We start from the raw sequence: 17470 nt of genomic DNA on the forward strand, positions 1-17470 counted from the left end.
ACTTTAAAGAAAAAAGCAAAGTAAAATGCGTTTCTCATATAACATCTACATAGACTAACTACATCATATGTTCCATTGCTAAAGTTCTTTTTCAATCATGTAATAGAGTTTCTCTTGTGTTTCCAAAGGCCATGTCATTTAAGTGCAAGCCAAGTCCTTCCAAATTGAAAGTCTCCAATACAAGCTCAGTAACAGATTATCACTTAAGGATCAGGGAGCCTAACTAAGTTTGGAGAGGCTCATCATCAAAAACTGGACCATCAAAAGATCATTTTGTCTTTGGTCCATAGGCTTTCACAATCCAAAGATGTGGGGAAAATTATGTTCTACATTAGTGAACAGAACACACTTAGATCTTTCTGAAGTTATTACTGAACTTGTAATGTACCCAAAGTGGCTTCAGAGCTACTTGAAATCAATCCTTGCACAACACAAAGTAATTTTCCCAAAGCACTATTTGGATCCCATCAAGTTCCTATTAACAATATTTAATGGATTCTTATTATCCATTGAATAAAATCAACACTCTTTAACTTAGCATTGAAAATGTTTCTATTATACGGTCCTAGCCTATTTTTAAAGCTTTATCTTACACTGGTTCTCTTTGCATATCCTCATGTTTCAACCAAATTAGCTAACTCAAAATGGCAGAACATATACCATAATTTCTCATGTTCATGCCCTTGCCTCTACTAGCATGGCTTATTGAAATCATTTGCTTTCATTCAATCGAGTCCTTCCAACTCTTTGTGGCCCCATTTGGTATTTCATCAGCATAGATACTGGTATAGTTTGCCATTTCCTTCTTTAGCTCATTTTACATATGAGGAAACTTGAGGCAAACAGGGTTAAGTGACTTGCTCAGAGTCACACAGCCAGCAAGTGCTAAGACCAGATTTGAACTCAATAAGGTTGAGTCTTATTGACTCCAGGCCTGGCACTCTCTTCACTGTACTACCTACCTACTCCTTAATCATATCCTCACCAAAAGAGATTTAATCAGAACCTAGTTCAAATATGATCCTTCCCATAAACCTTTCCCTCATGTTTTTTCACCAAGTGATTTCCCCTTCTGTACATTCTCATATTTTTTTTTTTGTTTATCTCTTGTCTACTTGCTAAGAATGTCACTTTTCATTTCTTTTCATTCTAGATTGTAAGCTCTTTGAAGGCAGAAGTAGACTTATTCTACTTTGCATCCTTCTGCCTCACAGTATTCAATCAATGTCTAGCAGATAAAAAGCATTCAATACACATCTACTGTGTGAATGAAACTTCAATGACCTCGGTGCTATATTGTCTAATATGCCGTCTAATGTGATTTTGTATTTCTTTTTTAAACATATCTTCTAACTAAATGTTCTTTCTCACCTTACAACATCTAAAGAACAACTCTGTGCCCATCTCAACCTGGAATCCTTCCATTTTGGAAATACAAATGAATAACTCCAGAATCAAATTGCAATGGTGATTTGGCTTGTGAAGATTATATAAAAAGTGGAAAAATGAAGTTTTAGCCTCCAGGCTATACATCACTGCCATGATGCTCAACTGACAGCCATACAAACTTGTTTCTGTCAGACACCAAACCAATTCAATGTCAAAGATGCAGAGGAAGCAAAAAATAGTAATAAGAGACCTCCTTTTGGGAGTCCCTTTTTTGGCCAGTGTCACTTTGACAGATGTCACACTTAATATCACCAGAGATGGGTCCATTATGGACTTGGAAAACTGTTGCCATTTCTGATTGTGGTTTTTTCTCAGCCAAAAAAACACATGGTGCATGGGGATGAGCCAAATACTGAGGAATGTGGGGGACTCCCCTGCTGTTCACAGATACTAATGCTTTAATGCTCAGCCCAAGCAAAGGCCTAACTCCAAATTCAAAAAGGCTTTAGGGTCCATTTGAAGACTAAGTAAAAACCCTTGCCAACACTATAATTTTGAAAAATAATGCCTCTTTATGTTATTATATTTTTTTTTTTACCCATCTGTACCTACATTTGCCACCATGTAAAATATCTGGCTCTGACGCCATTGGATCCAATGTTTTATCCCTGTCTGGGTCAAACCAACTACACCAGAATAGCACTAAGTTGTACAACCAATCCAGAAAGTTAATTAGTGAGAAAAAATGTGTGATGCACTTATCAAAACTTTTCCCCAAAACAATTAAATGAAGGTACTTTGTATACTGGATAATAATAGCAAAAGTGCCACTTATTCTTCTTTAGTTAATAAGTAATTAAGTCTAAGTGACCATGCTTCTCTTTTATTAATTTGAAACCAGGCACTAGCATCTACATATTATTGCACACTACTAAGTTGAATTATCATTTGAGAAATATAGATGTCATGAATCAGAGTTGTAAAAAGGGAAATTCTAAAGCCTTTTTATCAGAGCAGACCCATGAGATTTAACTCTCTTGGTCTTAGGTTCCTCATCTATAAAGTAGGGGTAGAGAGGGTCAGACTAGATAAATGTTCATTCTAGACTTAAATCGGTGATGCTATGAACATTTTTTATCTATGAAATGCTTTGGGTTGCTAAGAAGTGGGAGGAAGGAGAGCGATTATGTAAAATGGAACCAGATAAAGCTTCTTCCAAATCTCCACTCTCCCTTCTAGAAATATTATAAAGGAGGAGAGGCTGTAGGCTGAGGCAGGCAATAGCAATTATTTATTTGTCTTGGTCTGAAGCCTTTGGATTAATCTAAAATAGAAACTATCATTCTGTATCAATTCTGAAACAATTAGATTCAGGTAATAATTAGACTAAGTAAAGTAAGAAGTTTCTTTGATCACATCAATTAAGAAAAGGTAGGGAGGAAAGGAAAATCCCTGAAACAAGTGGTCAAAGAAGAATCAACTGATTTTTAGGAAAACATCACTCCTATAAAGGTATGCCAAAATTTACATTACTACTTTTCTATTTGATAAGGCAAACTGTTTGCCTAACTTTTACCTTACCCTGAGAGCTCACTAACTTTGTTTTATTATATTGTGAAATATTCCTTGTTGAAGAATCCCATCTATTAGGACTACAAAATGCCTTGCATTAGAGGCCTAAGGACATGAGGGAATTGGCAGTTGAAACATTTCTCTAGGCAGAAAAAGGCTTAGATGTTAAATAATCATAAATTAATTTTTAAAAGTTTCTGGCACAGCTTGTGCCTATAAGATAGAATACAGTATCATTGTTTCCTTCATCAAGAAATAGAAAAAAATGCAATTTTTGCTTAAATTTTTATTTTCAAGAGGTCTGAAATAATTTGTGCTTGTAAACTTCTGAGTATTCAAAAGTAGACATTTTCTATCTCTCTAAGTAGTGGCAGTGCTAAGATCCAGTGTTGGATGTAGTCCAGTAATTCTGTTATCAAATGAATAGGTAGCCTTGGAAACCTTTCTAATTGCTTTGGATCTCTGTCTTCTGATCTATCAAACAAAAGGGTTGTAACTCCCAGATACAACCTGAGTAATTGATAACTACAAAGAATGCTTCAGATAAATTCCTAGAATCCTCATTGTTCAGAATGACATATGAAGCTGAAAAAGCAAACTGGAAGGTGGTTACAGAGATGAGAGACCTCCCCTTTGTCTTGGCAAACTTAACTAGGCTGATTGGATTGCACAAAACAGAGCCCGAGTTCCAAGATGCCAGTTTGAAGGAGTTGCTTTCCTAACTGAGAGTACAGTTGGGAGGATGAACAGTTGAATCACAAGTCTGGCTCAAATTAGCTCCCATCAATTTAACCCACCACCAAGTTCTTGCACCTTTGATGTGAACTAATTAAGCTCATGTGGTTTTTTTCCCTAGACTGTCTTTTGCAGCTCTGGAACAGAGCACACCAAATTAGACCCATCTGTCTAAATGGAACCGAGTTCCTTCCCATCATAAGGCATGCTTCGTTACCCTGAACAGAAGCTGTCTTTTAAAATTCCCTAACACTGTGGAGATGATTGCATTATGCCCAACTCTTATCTGGACAAGTAATTATGTAATTTTAAGAATGGTGTTTCAATGCTATTAAAAAAAAAAAAAAAAAAAAAAAAAAAAAAAGGTGCTCCATTCACAAATTCATAGCAAAGGTTCTTCTGCTCTGGGGGCATGCTCAATGAAGAAGCCTCCAGACAATCTTTCAGGTTTAAATCAACAACATTAAATTTTTTTTTTTTTATACAATCAATACTTAAGTTGTAATGCAGCTCTCCAAGCCAACCAAAAGAAGAAATATTTTCTCATTAAAAATGCCCCCAGTAGGAGGCACTACATAATTTTAAACAACCACAGGTCTTTTGCCACATGAGGTTACATTCTTAAAAGGAAGAAAGGACCCCATCTTTCACACATGCTATAAAACAAAGTCAGTAGGCAAGAAACCCCTCGGGCAATAGCTGCTCAGTGCTATAGGGTCATGCTCCACACACACATATATTTTAACTCCCACTAGATGCTTCTAAGGATATAAAAAACATATTCTATTAAAATATGACTGCCCAGTTAGCTATTAAAACTGTGTATAAAAGGAAGAAGAATCAATTTATAACTGACAACCCTGAAATAACCTTGGTCCAGATACAAGAAAACTTTATTTGACTATATTTAAGGTATAATATTTTATTAGAAAAATGATCAAGTTGACATTTTTTTAAAATTCCAATTACTTAATAACATAACTAATCTTAAGACATGTAAAGTAGTATAGATTAAAAGATAATTAATATAAATGTAAATATAACAAATAATATAAATAATAATAAAGTTAAGTTTGGCAAAACACTTTTACACACATTACTTCAATGTACTCTAAAACATAGGTGCCATTATGATTTGATTTTACTGTCAAGGACCCTGAAACTCAAAATATGACATGATTTGTTCATGGTTATACAACAAATACCAGAGGCAAGATCTGAACTAAGAGCTTCCCTGAACCCAAGGTCTAGCAGCAATTTTAAAAGTGTTTGTTGACTGACTTCTTGATTCTCTTGTACAACAGTGCCTCTCTATGTAAATAAAAGAGCAACCAACTCAATAATCCACCAAACTATTTTTATTGAATTATCTTTTGCCCATCTTTTCTAGGGTGGAGAAGGGAAGAATCTCCAGAGCAAGAAGTAGGGATCAAAAGTTTAGAACATTATCAAAGAAAGTTAATCTTCATCATAAGAAAGATTTACTTTGGGCTAGAAATAACTAATATAAAGACAAAAATATCATAAAATGTATTTTCTAACTTAAATTAACAAAGCAATAAAATTAATTAATTAAAAGATGATTGGAGGGGAAAAGCACAATTTAGTAAACTTGACTATTCCTCTTATTTGGATATTTGCTTATAGAGTCTTAAATGTTAGTACACATATATAGCAAGCTATATAAAAATTCAATATTTATACCCAAACACTCCATTAGTTATATAACTTTACATTAGCATTGTGGAAACAGCCCTGAACTTGATTTCTGGGACTTGGTTCAAATTGGGCTCTATTTTTTTTTTTTTTTAACAAAATCACCTGATTTCTTCAAACCTCAGTTTCTTCATCTTTACAATTAAGATTCTGGAGATAAGATTTAAAGTCTTTTCCAGCTTTAATACTGTGATTCCAAACTTTCTATTCTAAGCATGACATTTTTGGAGAGTAGATATGAGAAATTTGTAGTTTAAAGTGCTAATGGAATTGTTAATATTTTGTGTAATGAACATTAGCTTAGGGGGTACTCTATTCTAGAGTAATTTATTCACTTTATATCCCTATAAAACCTGAGTTGATCCTTTAAAATTTAATTAAAAAACACAAACTCCTTAAATGAGGGCCTACAGTAAATCACTATCAAATGGAGGTTATCTAAACTGCAAAAGGAATCCACCACAATAGCAAACCCACCAAATAACAAATTAGTTGTACTGTGCATAACCTTTGATCCAGTAATATCACTAGAAGGTCTTTAATCTAAAGACATCATAACAAAGGGAAAAAGACGCACTTACAAAAATATGTATGGTAGCTCTTTTGGTGGTGGCAAAGAACTGGAAATAGAAAGAAAGTCTATCAACTGGGGGTGGTAGAACAAATTGTGTTATATGAATGCAATGGAATATATTAATCTATAAGAAATGATGAGCAGGTAGATTTCAGAAAAACCTAAAAAAACTTACATAAACCGATACCAAGTGAAATGAGCAAAACCAGGAGAACATGATACATAGTAACAATAACACTGGGTGATGGTTGACTGACTGATTTAGCTCCTCTTAGCAATGCAATGATCCAAGACAATTAAAAAAAAAAAAAACTCATGATGGAAAAATGCTATCCACATCCAGAGAAAGAACTGATGCAGTCTTAATGCAGATTGAAGCATATTAATTTCACTTTGGGGGGTTAGTTTTTCCCCCTTTTATTCTGTTTCTTCTTTCACAACTTGACTAATATATTTTACATAACTGCACATACATAACCTATATCAAATTACTTGCCATCTTGGAGAAAGGGTAGGAAGGAAGAAAGAAATTTAAAACTCAAAATTATTTTTTAAAATGAATACTGTATTTGCAACAATTAAAAATACTATTGAATTAACAACAAAAGAAATTAGTTACTCACCAAATCAAGGTCTTGAGAAACCCTTCGTTTCCGCAGCTCTTCCATTCTTTCACATACATCAGTAAAACAGGTATTATAATAATCCGCATATTGTTGTGCCAGATCATCAATGTTTCCCAATGAACCATCCTGGAGGCAAAGGAAGGAGAGAGCACAAAGAAACAAATAAGGGGTGACAATACTGTAGAGAAAACTCTACCTGACAAGGTTCTTGGTCAACCTGCCACCTATAGATTCTATAAAAGTTAAGGAGGACAACAAAGACAGGTTTTCCCCACAGATAATAAAGAAGTCAAGACAAAAGGCTGGGCTAAACATTCACATTTCATCATGGAGTAGTGAATGGCTGAAGTACAATAACAATAAACTATCTGCCTCCTTTTTCATCACTCAGCTTTAAACTCAGAAATATTAAAGCCTGGACTTCACCTTTTGTCAATCTTGTCTTAGACATTATATGAGACTCTGTTTTATGATGACTGTCTTCTTCTTCTGGCCCTTTCCAGTCAAATCCCCAAGCATTTGTCTCTGCATAAGCTCATTGCATAATGAATACTTGTGTAATTTAATTGAATTGCATGTCCAAACTGAATTTGAACAACAATTTCTCTGTTACTTTCTCCCTCCCCTCCTTTCTTGAGGCAAGAAACGGCACAACCAAGTTCCTCACCAAACCCTAGCTCAAGGCCAGATGGGGCATTACAATATTTAAGAAATTTTTAATCATGTGTGTAGAAACATATTTTGAAAAAGGATATATATGACTGCTGCAAATATATGTAAATTAAACTACTACATTATAGGAGAATAAAAGGAAGTACTTCGAAAAACTCAGGCTACAAGAAATTTTCTTAAATAAACAAGGACTCTAAGAGATCCTAAAAGATAAAGTAGACCATTTTTAATTTATAAAAATTAAAAGCTTCTTTAAGAGAAAAATCAATACAACTAGAATAAAACAACCTGCTAATTGGCGGAGGTGGGGGGAGTCATTGCAGCAAATCTTTGATAAAGGACTGATTTCCAAGATTTATGAAGATTATAGATGTCAATAAAAAGCCAAACAACAATATCTAACATTTGTAAAGCATTCAGAAGTTTACAATCAATATGATGATATATGTAGAAAATCCTGGAGAATCAACTAAAAATTACATGAAATTATTAACTTTAGCAAAGTTGCCAGATACTAAACAAACTCACATAAATAATCAGCATTTTTATGTTACCAATAAAGTCCAGCAACAAGAGATAAAAAAGATAAATTCCAAGTAATTGCAGACAATATAAAATATTTGGAAGTCTACCTGCCAAGACTCAGAAACTACAAGAACCCAAGTATAAAACACTTTTCACACAAATAAAGTCAGAGCAAAATAAATGGGAAACTATCAATTACTCATGGGTAGAGGAAGCCAAAGCAATAAAAATGACAATTCTACATAAATTAATTTATTCAGCACCATATCAATCAATTAAAAAAAATTTATAAAGCCAGAAAAAAAATTTATCTGGAAAAGCAAAAGACCATCAAGGATATCAAGGAAATCAATGAAAGGTAGTATAGCCATAGTTGGTAGATCAGAAGAATAGATTTAGGTACAAATTATATTATAGTAAATGACCATGGTAATCTAATATATGACAATATACAATACAATATAATACAATATATGTAAAATATTACATATCTGAGATTTTGGAACAAAAACTAATTTTTTTAAATTGCTGGGAAAACTGGAAAACAGTATAGCTGAACTAAGTCTAGATCAACATATCACACCACATGAGGTCAAACCACAAATGAGATCTCATCATACCAAGATGAGGTCAAAATGGATAAATGATTTACACATAAAGGCTAATTTAATCATAAGCAAATTAGCAGAGTATGAAATAGTTTACTATCAGATTTATGGATGAGGAAAGAATTTAGGTCCAAAGAAGACAAAGAGCATTACCAAATATAAAATACATCATTTTGATTATTAAAAAGTTTTTACACAAGCAAAAACAATACAACCAAAATTATAAAGAAAGCAGAAAATTTGGGGGAAAATTTGCAACAAGTATCTCTGTTAAAAGCCTCATTTCTCAAATAATTACAGAACCCAATCAAATTTATAAAAATTCATCATTCCCTAAATAATAAGTGATTAAAAATTATGAAAAGGCAGTTTTTAGATGAAAAAATTAAAACTATCATATATAATGCTCTAATATTGACCAGATAAATGCACTCTAAAACAACTCTGAGGTACCACCTATAAAAGTGGGTAATAAGACTAAAAAAAAGGAAAATGTTGGATATTGGAGGGGATGTGGAAAAACTGGGACAGTAATATGTTGGTAGAATTATAAAGTGATCCAACAATCTGGAAAGCACTATGAAACTGTGTCCATAAAACTAAAAGGCTTTATACCCTTTAATCTAGCAATACTACTAATAGATCTATAGTCTAAAAGATATCATAAAAAAGGGGAAAAAACCCACATGTTACAAAAATATTTAATAGCAGCTATTTTTGTAGTGGCAAAAAATGAAAATTGAAAAGATACCTATCAATTGGGGAATGGCTAAACAAATTATTGTATGTGAATGTAATGGAATATTATTGTATCTTTAGAAGTGATAAGCAGGACGATTGCAGAAAAACCTGGAAAGTCCTACATGACTTAGGCTTAGTAAAGTAAGCAAAACCAGGAGAACGTTGTACAGTAAACAATACTGTGTGATAAAGAACTGTGAATGACTTATTCTCAATGATCCAAGAGAATCCCAAAGACTAATTATGAAGCATATTATCCACCTCCAGAGGAAGAACTGATATGAATCATATGTAGACTAAAGCATGTTATCTTTCACTGTCTTTTTCTTTTATTCAACTCTTCTTATACAAAATGATTGATATGGAAAGTTTTGCATAATTGCACTTGTATAAACTGTGTCTGATGGCTTAGCAGACTTCATTCTCAAAGAGGAGCATGACATGAGGGAGGTGATGACATGACATGAAAATGAATTGGATTTAAGTGAGAGAGGGATATACAGGATCACCTGCTTCACTTTCCTGTCCAGAGCCATCTGAAACCAGTGGCCAGATAAAGATCAGTACTATAAGAGAAGGAAAAAAGGATAGAATTTGGAACTCAAAATTTTTTTTTTTAAATTTGGGGGAAAACTGGAAAAAAATTCAGGTAAACTTGGGAGTGTGCCTAATGACTAGTGCCAACTGAAGAGAGTAGATAGAACAACTTATTCAATGACCACAAAAATATAAATTAAAATAACAAGGAAAGATATTAAATATACAGAACTAATAATATAAGACCAAGAGTCATTCCCTAAGAGATAAATTGTTAAAAGATAGAATCAAAAGTAATTCCAAATAATTAACAATCATAGAATTGTCCAAATCACCAATTATAGGAAAAAGACAAATCAAAACTATTCTGAAGTTTCACCTCACATACAAAAAATTGGCAGCCATGAATTCAGTCACTGCTGGAAGGTAACTAAACTTTAGCAAATTTAAGAGATTATTAGTGGAGCTATGAATTGATTCAAGCACTGTGGATAGTATTGTATTAAACTAAGAAAGTGACTAGGATATTCCTATTTTTTTTACTTAAAAATTCCCCTACCAAGAATATACCATACTGATAAAAAAAAAAAAAAAAAAAGATACCAAAATATTCATGTCCCGTTTTTTTGAGGTAGCAGAGAATTGAAAATGGAGTCATTGTCACCGATTAGGGAACAGCAAAAGAAAGGGTGGTATAGGAATACAATGAAAGATAAGAAATAAGTTTGTGAAGAATAAAGAAATAGGTGGAAACATGTTCCTTATATTGATGCATAAACAACAACAAAACCTAACCCTGTATAATAGTCAAGGTTATTTTTGGAGTAATGAGGAAATTCACCTCTATCTATTCTCTTTGCAAAGTTAAAGGACTGTGAGTCTACAAAACTGCAGAAACTATTATAATTAGGAAATGGATTAATTTTGCTGTACTGCTGTATAATTGGAAACTAACAATACATTTTAAAAGGGGAGTATCAATAAAACATTCATTTTGAAACATTGAGCTCTTAGAACCCACAAGCCCTATCTTTGAGGCAAGAGATCTTGCCGCTTTGTCCTTGGCTTCTGCCTCTGCTTTCTTCAGCCATCAGCCAGCACCAAGGTAGAAGATGCAATGAATCTCTTGCCTCGAAGATAGGGCTTGTAGGCTTTCTTCCAGAGTGTTTATCTCCGACCCCAGTCGATGTTCCCCCAAAACTTCCTTGAGTCACTCACTGGAACTGTATTTATGCTACCTCTGAGAGTGGGATTGTGGGATATCTCCCAGCGTGCTCTCTGAAATCTCCCAAACATGTGAACTCCATTGAGTACTTAGATACTTATGAGCTCTCTAGAGGTGTGAATACAAGCATTGTTCTATCAGTTCCACTTAGTACTTTGTTTCAAGTTCTGGCCCAAAATATCTCTTTCTAAGATCAAATCAACTCCAATGACTTAACACTTTGTAAAGATTCCAACATTAAGTGAAAACCAATTTAATCATTCTTTTTATTATGTCATAATGCACAAATATGTTGAAACTTATGTTCTGCAAATATGACATTTTTGGTCTAAAGGTCAATATTATTCTTTAATTGAAGAGTTCCTAACTTTTTTTATGTCATGATCCATTTGGCAATTTAGTAAATCCTATAAGCCCCTTTCTCAGAATATATTTAAAAGCATAAAATAAAGCAAATAGAATTATAAAGGAAATCAATTATGCTGAAAAAGCTATATTAAAACTAATAATAACCAAGTTATAAACACCAGGTTAAAAACTCCTATACGTTCCCTATACCCTTATATCCTCTTCTGTTAAATGGAGTTATATTAAGTAATCCTTCTATATCAGTCCCTTCCAGCTTTGAATTTATCATCCTAAAAACATCATGTTAGAGGGATGGTTGACATTCAATATAAAGCAGAGAACTATCCCATAACCATCACAATGTAAAGAGTTCAAGTTCTGTCAGTCATGAAAGATACAAACATAATTTTAAAATTTTATTCCCATTGTTAGGTCAAGGTATTTGGGGATTTTTGTGGAACATTAACTAGCTTTTCAGGATACTTATGTTAGATCCTGTAGCTTAACAAGTATATAACATGCCCAATACTCACAATAGACTATTAATTGCAAATGGAAACTTTCACTAAATGATGCTTAAAAATATAGATATTATACTCCTGAAGGACTGTAGTCAGAAGGTATTAGAAAATGCCAGTATTTAGTGGAACATAAATAAAAAACTAGCCTCACCCTTCTGTATTTCTCTTTGTATAATCGAGGAATAAGGGAAACCAAAACAAACAAGAAGGGAAAAGTCTTTCCCTATTTTTCTTACTTCTCTCTTTATAAATAGTTAGCCTTTTAAAAGGCAAAGAAACATTAGAGATCAGCTAACCCTACTATTTCTTAATGACCAACAATTATACCTATGCACAAAATGAAAACTAACAAATTTTGGATTATGAACTTCAAGAGAAAAGACCCAAAGTTTCTGGGGCCTGTAATTCATTGAAAATATGAGAGGTAGAATAAGGGTTTTAGATATGATAATGATGACATAACATCTGAAAAGCACTTTACAAACTATAAAGTCATATATATAAATGTTAGCTAGCATTATTTTTAATCACGATTGCTTATATTGTTATTTTATACTGCAGTCCAATGTGTAATGATGCTTAGATTATGGCTTCTCTAATTAGAAAATATTATTTTAAAAAAATCACATCACCTTCAAAGTAAACAACTTTCTATTTAAAAGTTTGGACCTAAGAAAAACTTCTTTTTCTTTCTTTTTTCTTTCTTTAATTGCACCTGTTTAAAAGACTAATTGAAGGGGTGAAATATACCAATGTGGCCTAACTAATAAGCTTAAAGCCAAAATATCAAGTTTTATTTTTCTAAATACCATTTTAGCCATTATTGATCCCAGAGAGCCAAGAAATGTGAGATATTATTTGACTGGTACCAGATGTCCCCTTTCAGTCCCCCCTAGACTTTTTAAAAATCTTTTTATTTGTTTTTAATGTGTGTGTGTGTGTATACACAAATATATGCATTGTTTTCCTTCTTAAACAGATATGTATACACATATAAATACACTATAAATATATGTATACATAGACATGCACGCATACGTGTGTGTGTGTGTGTGTGTGTGTGTACATCCCTTGCAGGTAAAGGAGAACATGAATGAACTACTAATTATGAAATGAGATCAGCAGAATACTGCAACATGTCACAACAAAGGTCCTCACTCTACTATAACAATTTATATTTAGCCTGTGGGCCAACTAGACACAGTAAAAGAGGCACGAGCAATCATCTCTCCAGTTTTTTTTTTCTTTTATTTTTTAAAGCAAGTGCTGAGAAATACTTCTTCTGTCCCTAGTAAAGAAGGTGACAATGTTCAAATTTCACATACCAAAAAACAAAAACAAAAAATGCTGAAGAATAGCATTTCTATATGCTTTTCATTTGCTTCTTTTAGTAAATCCTTTAGGAACAAAGGCAAAAAAAAATGTATAAAATTTCACTTATTCCAACCAACTGGCAGGGAGAGGAAAAAAAGAGAATAAAGCTAATGAAAGCTTAATATAGGCTTCTTATATCGTTTGAGATTAATTAAAAGAATAATCTTAAGGATAGCCCTTTGTTCACAAAAATTTACCACATAAATATTCAAGGATATCCAAACACTTATTTGGCTTTTCCCAAATACAAAGGAATATACTTGGGTTTTAGTGGGTAGGGAATACAAAAGCAAAAATATCAAAACAGGTCTTGCCCTAAAGTTTTAACATAAAAAGAGATATGATCAATAAGCAAAGAAATAAAAGAAAAGGTAAAGTAAGTTAAGGGAGAGGCAGCTAGGTTGCTCAATAAATAGAGCACTGACCAAGAGTCAGGAAGATCAGAATTCAAACATAACAAATAGTCAAATATGACTAGTTGTGTGACTGAACAAGTCATTAAACTTCTGTTTGCTTTAATCCACTGGAGAAGAAAATGGCAAATTACTCCAGTATCTTTGCCAAGAAAACCCCAATGGCCATTTATCCATGGGTAATGAAGAGTCTCTCAAGACAAAGAGAGACAAAGATAGACATGATTGTACAATAACAAATAATGCAAATAATGCATTCCCTAATGTGTGCGCATATTCCTAAAACTTTTACATCAATACATCAATAAAAGTGTGCTCATCACCCCCTCCTTTCCACTCACACATTCATCCTCATCCCCTTTCTTGGTCTACTGAAACATCCTCCAAATAGATCTGTGCCTCAAATCTCTCTCCCTCTCCAATAATCTGTCTCCATCTCTCCATATCTCTCTCTCTCTGTCTGTCTCTGTGTCTCTGTCTGTCTCTGTGTCTCTGTCTGTCTCTGTGTCTCTGTCTGTCTCTGTGTCTCTGTCTGTCTCTGTCTCCCTGTCTGTCTCTCTCTCTGTGTGTGTGTGTGTGTCTGTGTCTGTGTCTGTGTGTGTCTGTGTCTGTGTCTGTGTGTGTCTCTGTGTATCTGTGTGTGTCTCTGTGTGTGTGTGTTCTCTGTGTGTGTGTGTGTGTCTGTGTGTGTGTGTGTGTGTCTGTGTGTGTGTGTGTGTCTGTGTGTGTGTGTCTGTGTGTGTGTGTGTGTCTGTGTGTGTGTGTCTCTGTCTGTCTCTCTCTCTCTCTCTGTCTGTCTCTCTCTCTCTCTCTCTCTCTCTCTCTCTGTCTCTCTCTCTCTCTCTGTCTCTCTCTCTCTCTCTCTGTCTCTCTCTCTCTCTCTCTTGTCTCTCTCTCTCTCTCTCTGTCTCTCTCTCTCTCTTGTCTCTCTCTCTCTCTCTCTCTCTGTCTCTCTCTCTGTCTCTCTCTCTCTCTCTGTCTCTCTCTCTCTCTGTCTCTCTCTCTCTCTGTCTCTCTCTCTCTGTCTCTCTCTCTCTCTCTCTCTCTCTCTCTCTGTCTCTCTCTCTCTCTGTCTCTCTCTCTCTGTCTCTTCTCTCTCTGTCTCTTCTCTCTCTCTGTCTCTCTCTCTCTCTGTCTCTCTCCTTCCTCCCTCCCTCCCTCCACCAATCCAACCAACCACTGTACTGTTCCTCATTCACAACTTTTATTTTTATCTCTATGCTTGTCTTTATTTCTGGTACCTTTGGGCAGGCTGTCCCTAATGCCTGGAACGCAGCAAACTCACTAATGTTTGCCCTAGCTGCTAATACCTTTATCCTCACCAAAACAAAACAACACAAAACAACAACCACCAATCTCATAGCTACCTTGTAAATAATTTGGATATTATCACTACCTGTACATCTCCCAAAACCAATAAGCTTCTTGAGAACAATCTAGCCCTGTTCTCAAAGATTAACTGAATAACTTATTAGAAATTGTCACCTTTCTAAAATACTCTTCAAGTTTATTCAATATCATTTTTTTAATGACAGTGAAAAGTATTAAAAATTTCAAATATTGGCAGAAATAAAGCTGAGAGTTTTAAAAATGTTAACTAACCAGAAACTCTATTTGGAAAAAAGATTTCTACTGCTAAAAAGAGCCATATCACCAGGAAGTAAAATTTTCTGTTTAAGATATGCCAAAAAACAAAAAAACAACTCTATTAGCATGGAGAAGTGAATGAAATAATGTGTGACACTGTTTTGATAGGACCTAAGCAACCCTACTATTCTATCACTCAAGAAAAAAAAAAAAAAAACCACTTGTTTTTTCCACATATGGGTCTAGCCAACCTTGACCCTAGAGATATGATTATGATTCAGTCCACAATATGTTCCTCTGTTGGTAGAATTTCCTAGATTTCTCCATTTAGATAGTCTCTTTGTTTTTAAATTAAAAAAAAAAAATCTCCATTGTACAGGGAAAGATAAATTAATTAAGCACTTGGGAATAGAGGAAGATTGCAGTTGATTCTTTGGTGCTCAGCTTAGTTCCTTATTCTCTTATCTCCTTGTGTTTAAGCCATTTTCTGCTCTATTTGTCACAAAAACTTAGATCTTCTTTCAGCAAACTATAGTACCAAAGAGTAGTTTTTTGAGAAAAAGGGAAAACACTAGAGAATGGCAACTGGCTAAGTAAAATTCCATTGCCTTCAAGAATCTTGCTTTTATTGGCCTAATGTTTAATTAAGTGAAGTAGTGTCCCCATATTAAATAATGGATAAAGGAGGAGGGAGGAAGGGGAACAATCCTTCACACATATGCTGGGAAAGAATTTTGCTGAGCAAACACAATAGAAAATTAATGGGGGGAAAAGGGAAGTCATATGATTACTCTTTATTAAAACTGAAGCCTTACTTCATAACCCAAATTATCCTTTGTTATTAAGATGCACTATACCATATTCTATTATTTAAACAAGCCAGTTCAATAAAGGGATACAAATAAAGGAATCTGGGGTACCTTCTCATAACAGTTTAGAGGCCTGCTTTTCCAATATCTCTTATATGTGATAATATTGGTTCTCAACTTCAGGGCTTTCCCCGTTTGTGACTGAAGAGAAAAATCAGTTTTACTTTTGGAGAAATGAATCGGGGGGAGTGAGGATCTCACCCTTAGATTCATAATTAGAACAGTACTGAATACTATGCCAATATTCTCAGCTTCTGGTCAATTCCTTCCAAAGAGCAAGATGTCATTTTGGATGAATCCAGAGCATGAAACGTTTAAGACAGGAGAACAAGGAAAAATTCATACCCCCTCCCTTAGCTATAGCTGATACACAGTTAAGTAGCATAGTCAGTAGAGTACTAGAATGGAAGTTGGGAAGAACTGAGTTCAAATTCTGTCTCAATTTTCCTTTAACAAATCACAATTTCAGACTCCATTTCCTCTTCTGTAAATAGGGCATGATAATAATAGTACCTATATCACCAAGTTGTTGGGTGAGATAAAAAATATAAACTGTTACCAGTACTATGATGACAGTAGAAGAAAACTCTTGGGCTCTGCCCATCTCAAGGACTTCACAAACATGCCAGGAATCAAAATTATACAATCCCTGAATTGATTTACTAGTGAGATGACATCTGCACACCTGTCAGTGCACTCTTGATCAGTTACCTACTTACTCCACAGAAAAGGGAATACTAAGAATGCATCAAAATGCAGCCTCAAACTCTAGTGCTCTCCCAAGTATCAAAAGTCCTCCTAGCTCATAAAACTTTAAGGGGCCTAATTCCTTGGAACAATTAAGGGAAATGCCTTCACCTGAAATTACTAACAGTTGCAAACAATAGTTTATGTAGTTTGGTTCCAGTTAGTCCTATCTATTCTGTCACTTCCATATCCCAGGAAATCCTTCAAATCTAAGTAGGCTTTTCAAGCCATAGTTTCTGAGTAACTTGGAAAAGGTTACTATTTAAAAATTTTTTTTCTGGTATTAAAGAATTTCTCTTAATTATTTATCCCTTACTCTCACACAACCACCCATACAACTCCCATAATTTGGGGATCTGGGAATTCTCAGTTGCAGATGGAAAAACACACACACACACACACACACACACACACACACACACACACACACACACACACACACCTGCATAATTCAACCCCAGCCAAAGACAGCAAACATTTCACACCCAGCAGTATCCACCCTCATTTGATGCTCAGCAAATAATAATTTGGGAGGGGGTGGCACATCTGCCTTATGCTTTCTCCAGATGTGAAATAAATGCCTATAATTACCATGTCACACTAAGTCTTGGTGATTTAAGTGCTAAGAAAGGCAAACATAAAAAAGAAAATATTTAGTACAGAAAAGCATGCCCTGTCACTATAGTCTATT

General features: G+C 34.3%; 1 protein-coding gene across 5 annotated transcripts in view; it reads right to left on the reverse strand.

Annotated features, from left to right (window-relative positions):
• Window positions 1-17470, reverse strand: part of SASH1 (SAM and SH3 domain containing 1) — a 378674-nt gene that overhangs the window by 157931 nt on the left and 203273 nt on the right. For 4 of the 5 annotated variants that reach the window (XM_031968401.1, XM_031968398.1, XM_031968403.1 and 1 more), the window contains exon 2: window positions 6610-6738. In XM_031968401.1, coding sequence (XP_031824261.1) covers window positions 6610-6738 — 129 coding nt within the window. Of the gene's footprint in view, window positions 1-6609; window positions 6739-7038; window positions 7125-17470 lie in introns of those variants that run through there. The other variant, XM_031968402.1, reaches the window with a different exon arrangement.

This window comes from Sarcophilus harrisii, chromosome 4, assembly GCF_902635505.1.
Source record: "Sarcophilus harrisii chromosome 4, mSarHar1.11, whole genome shotgun sequence".
NCBI lineage: Eukaryota > Metazoa > Chordata > Mammalia > Dasyuromorphia > Dasyuridae > Sarcophilus > Sarcophilus harrisii.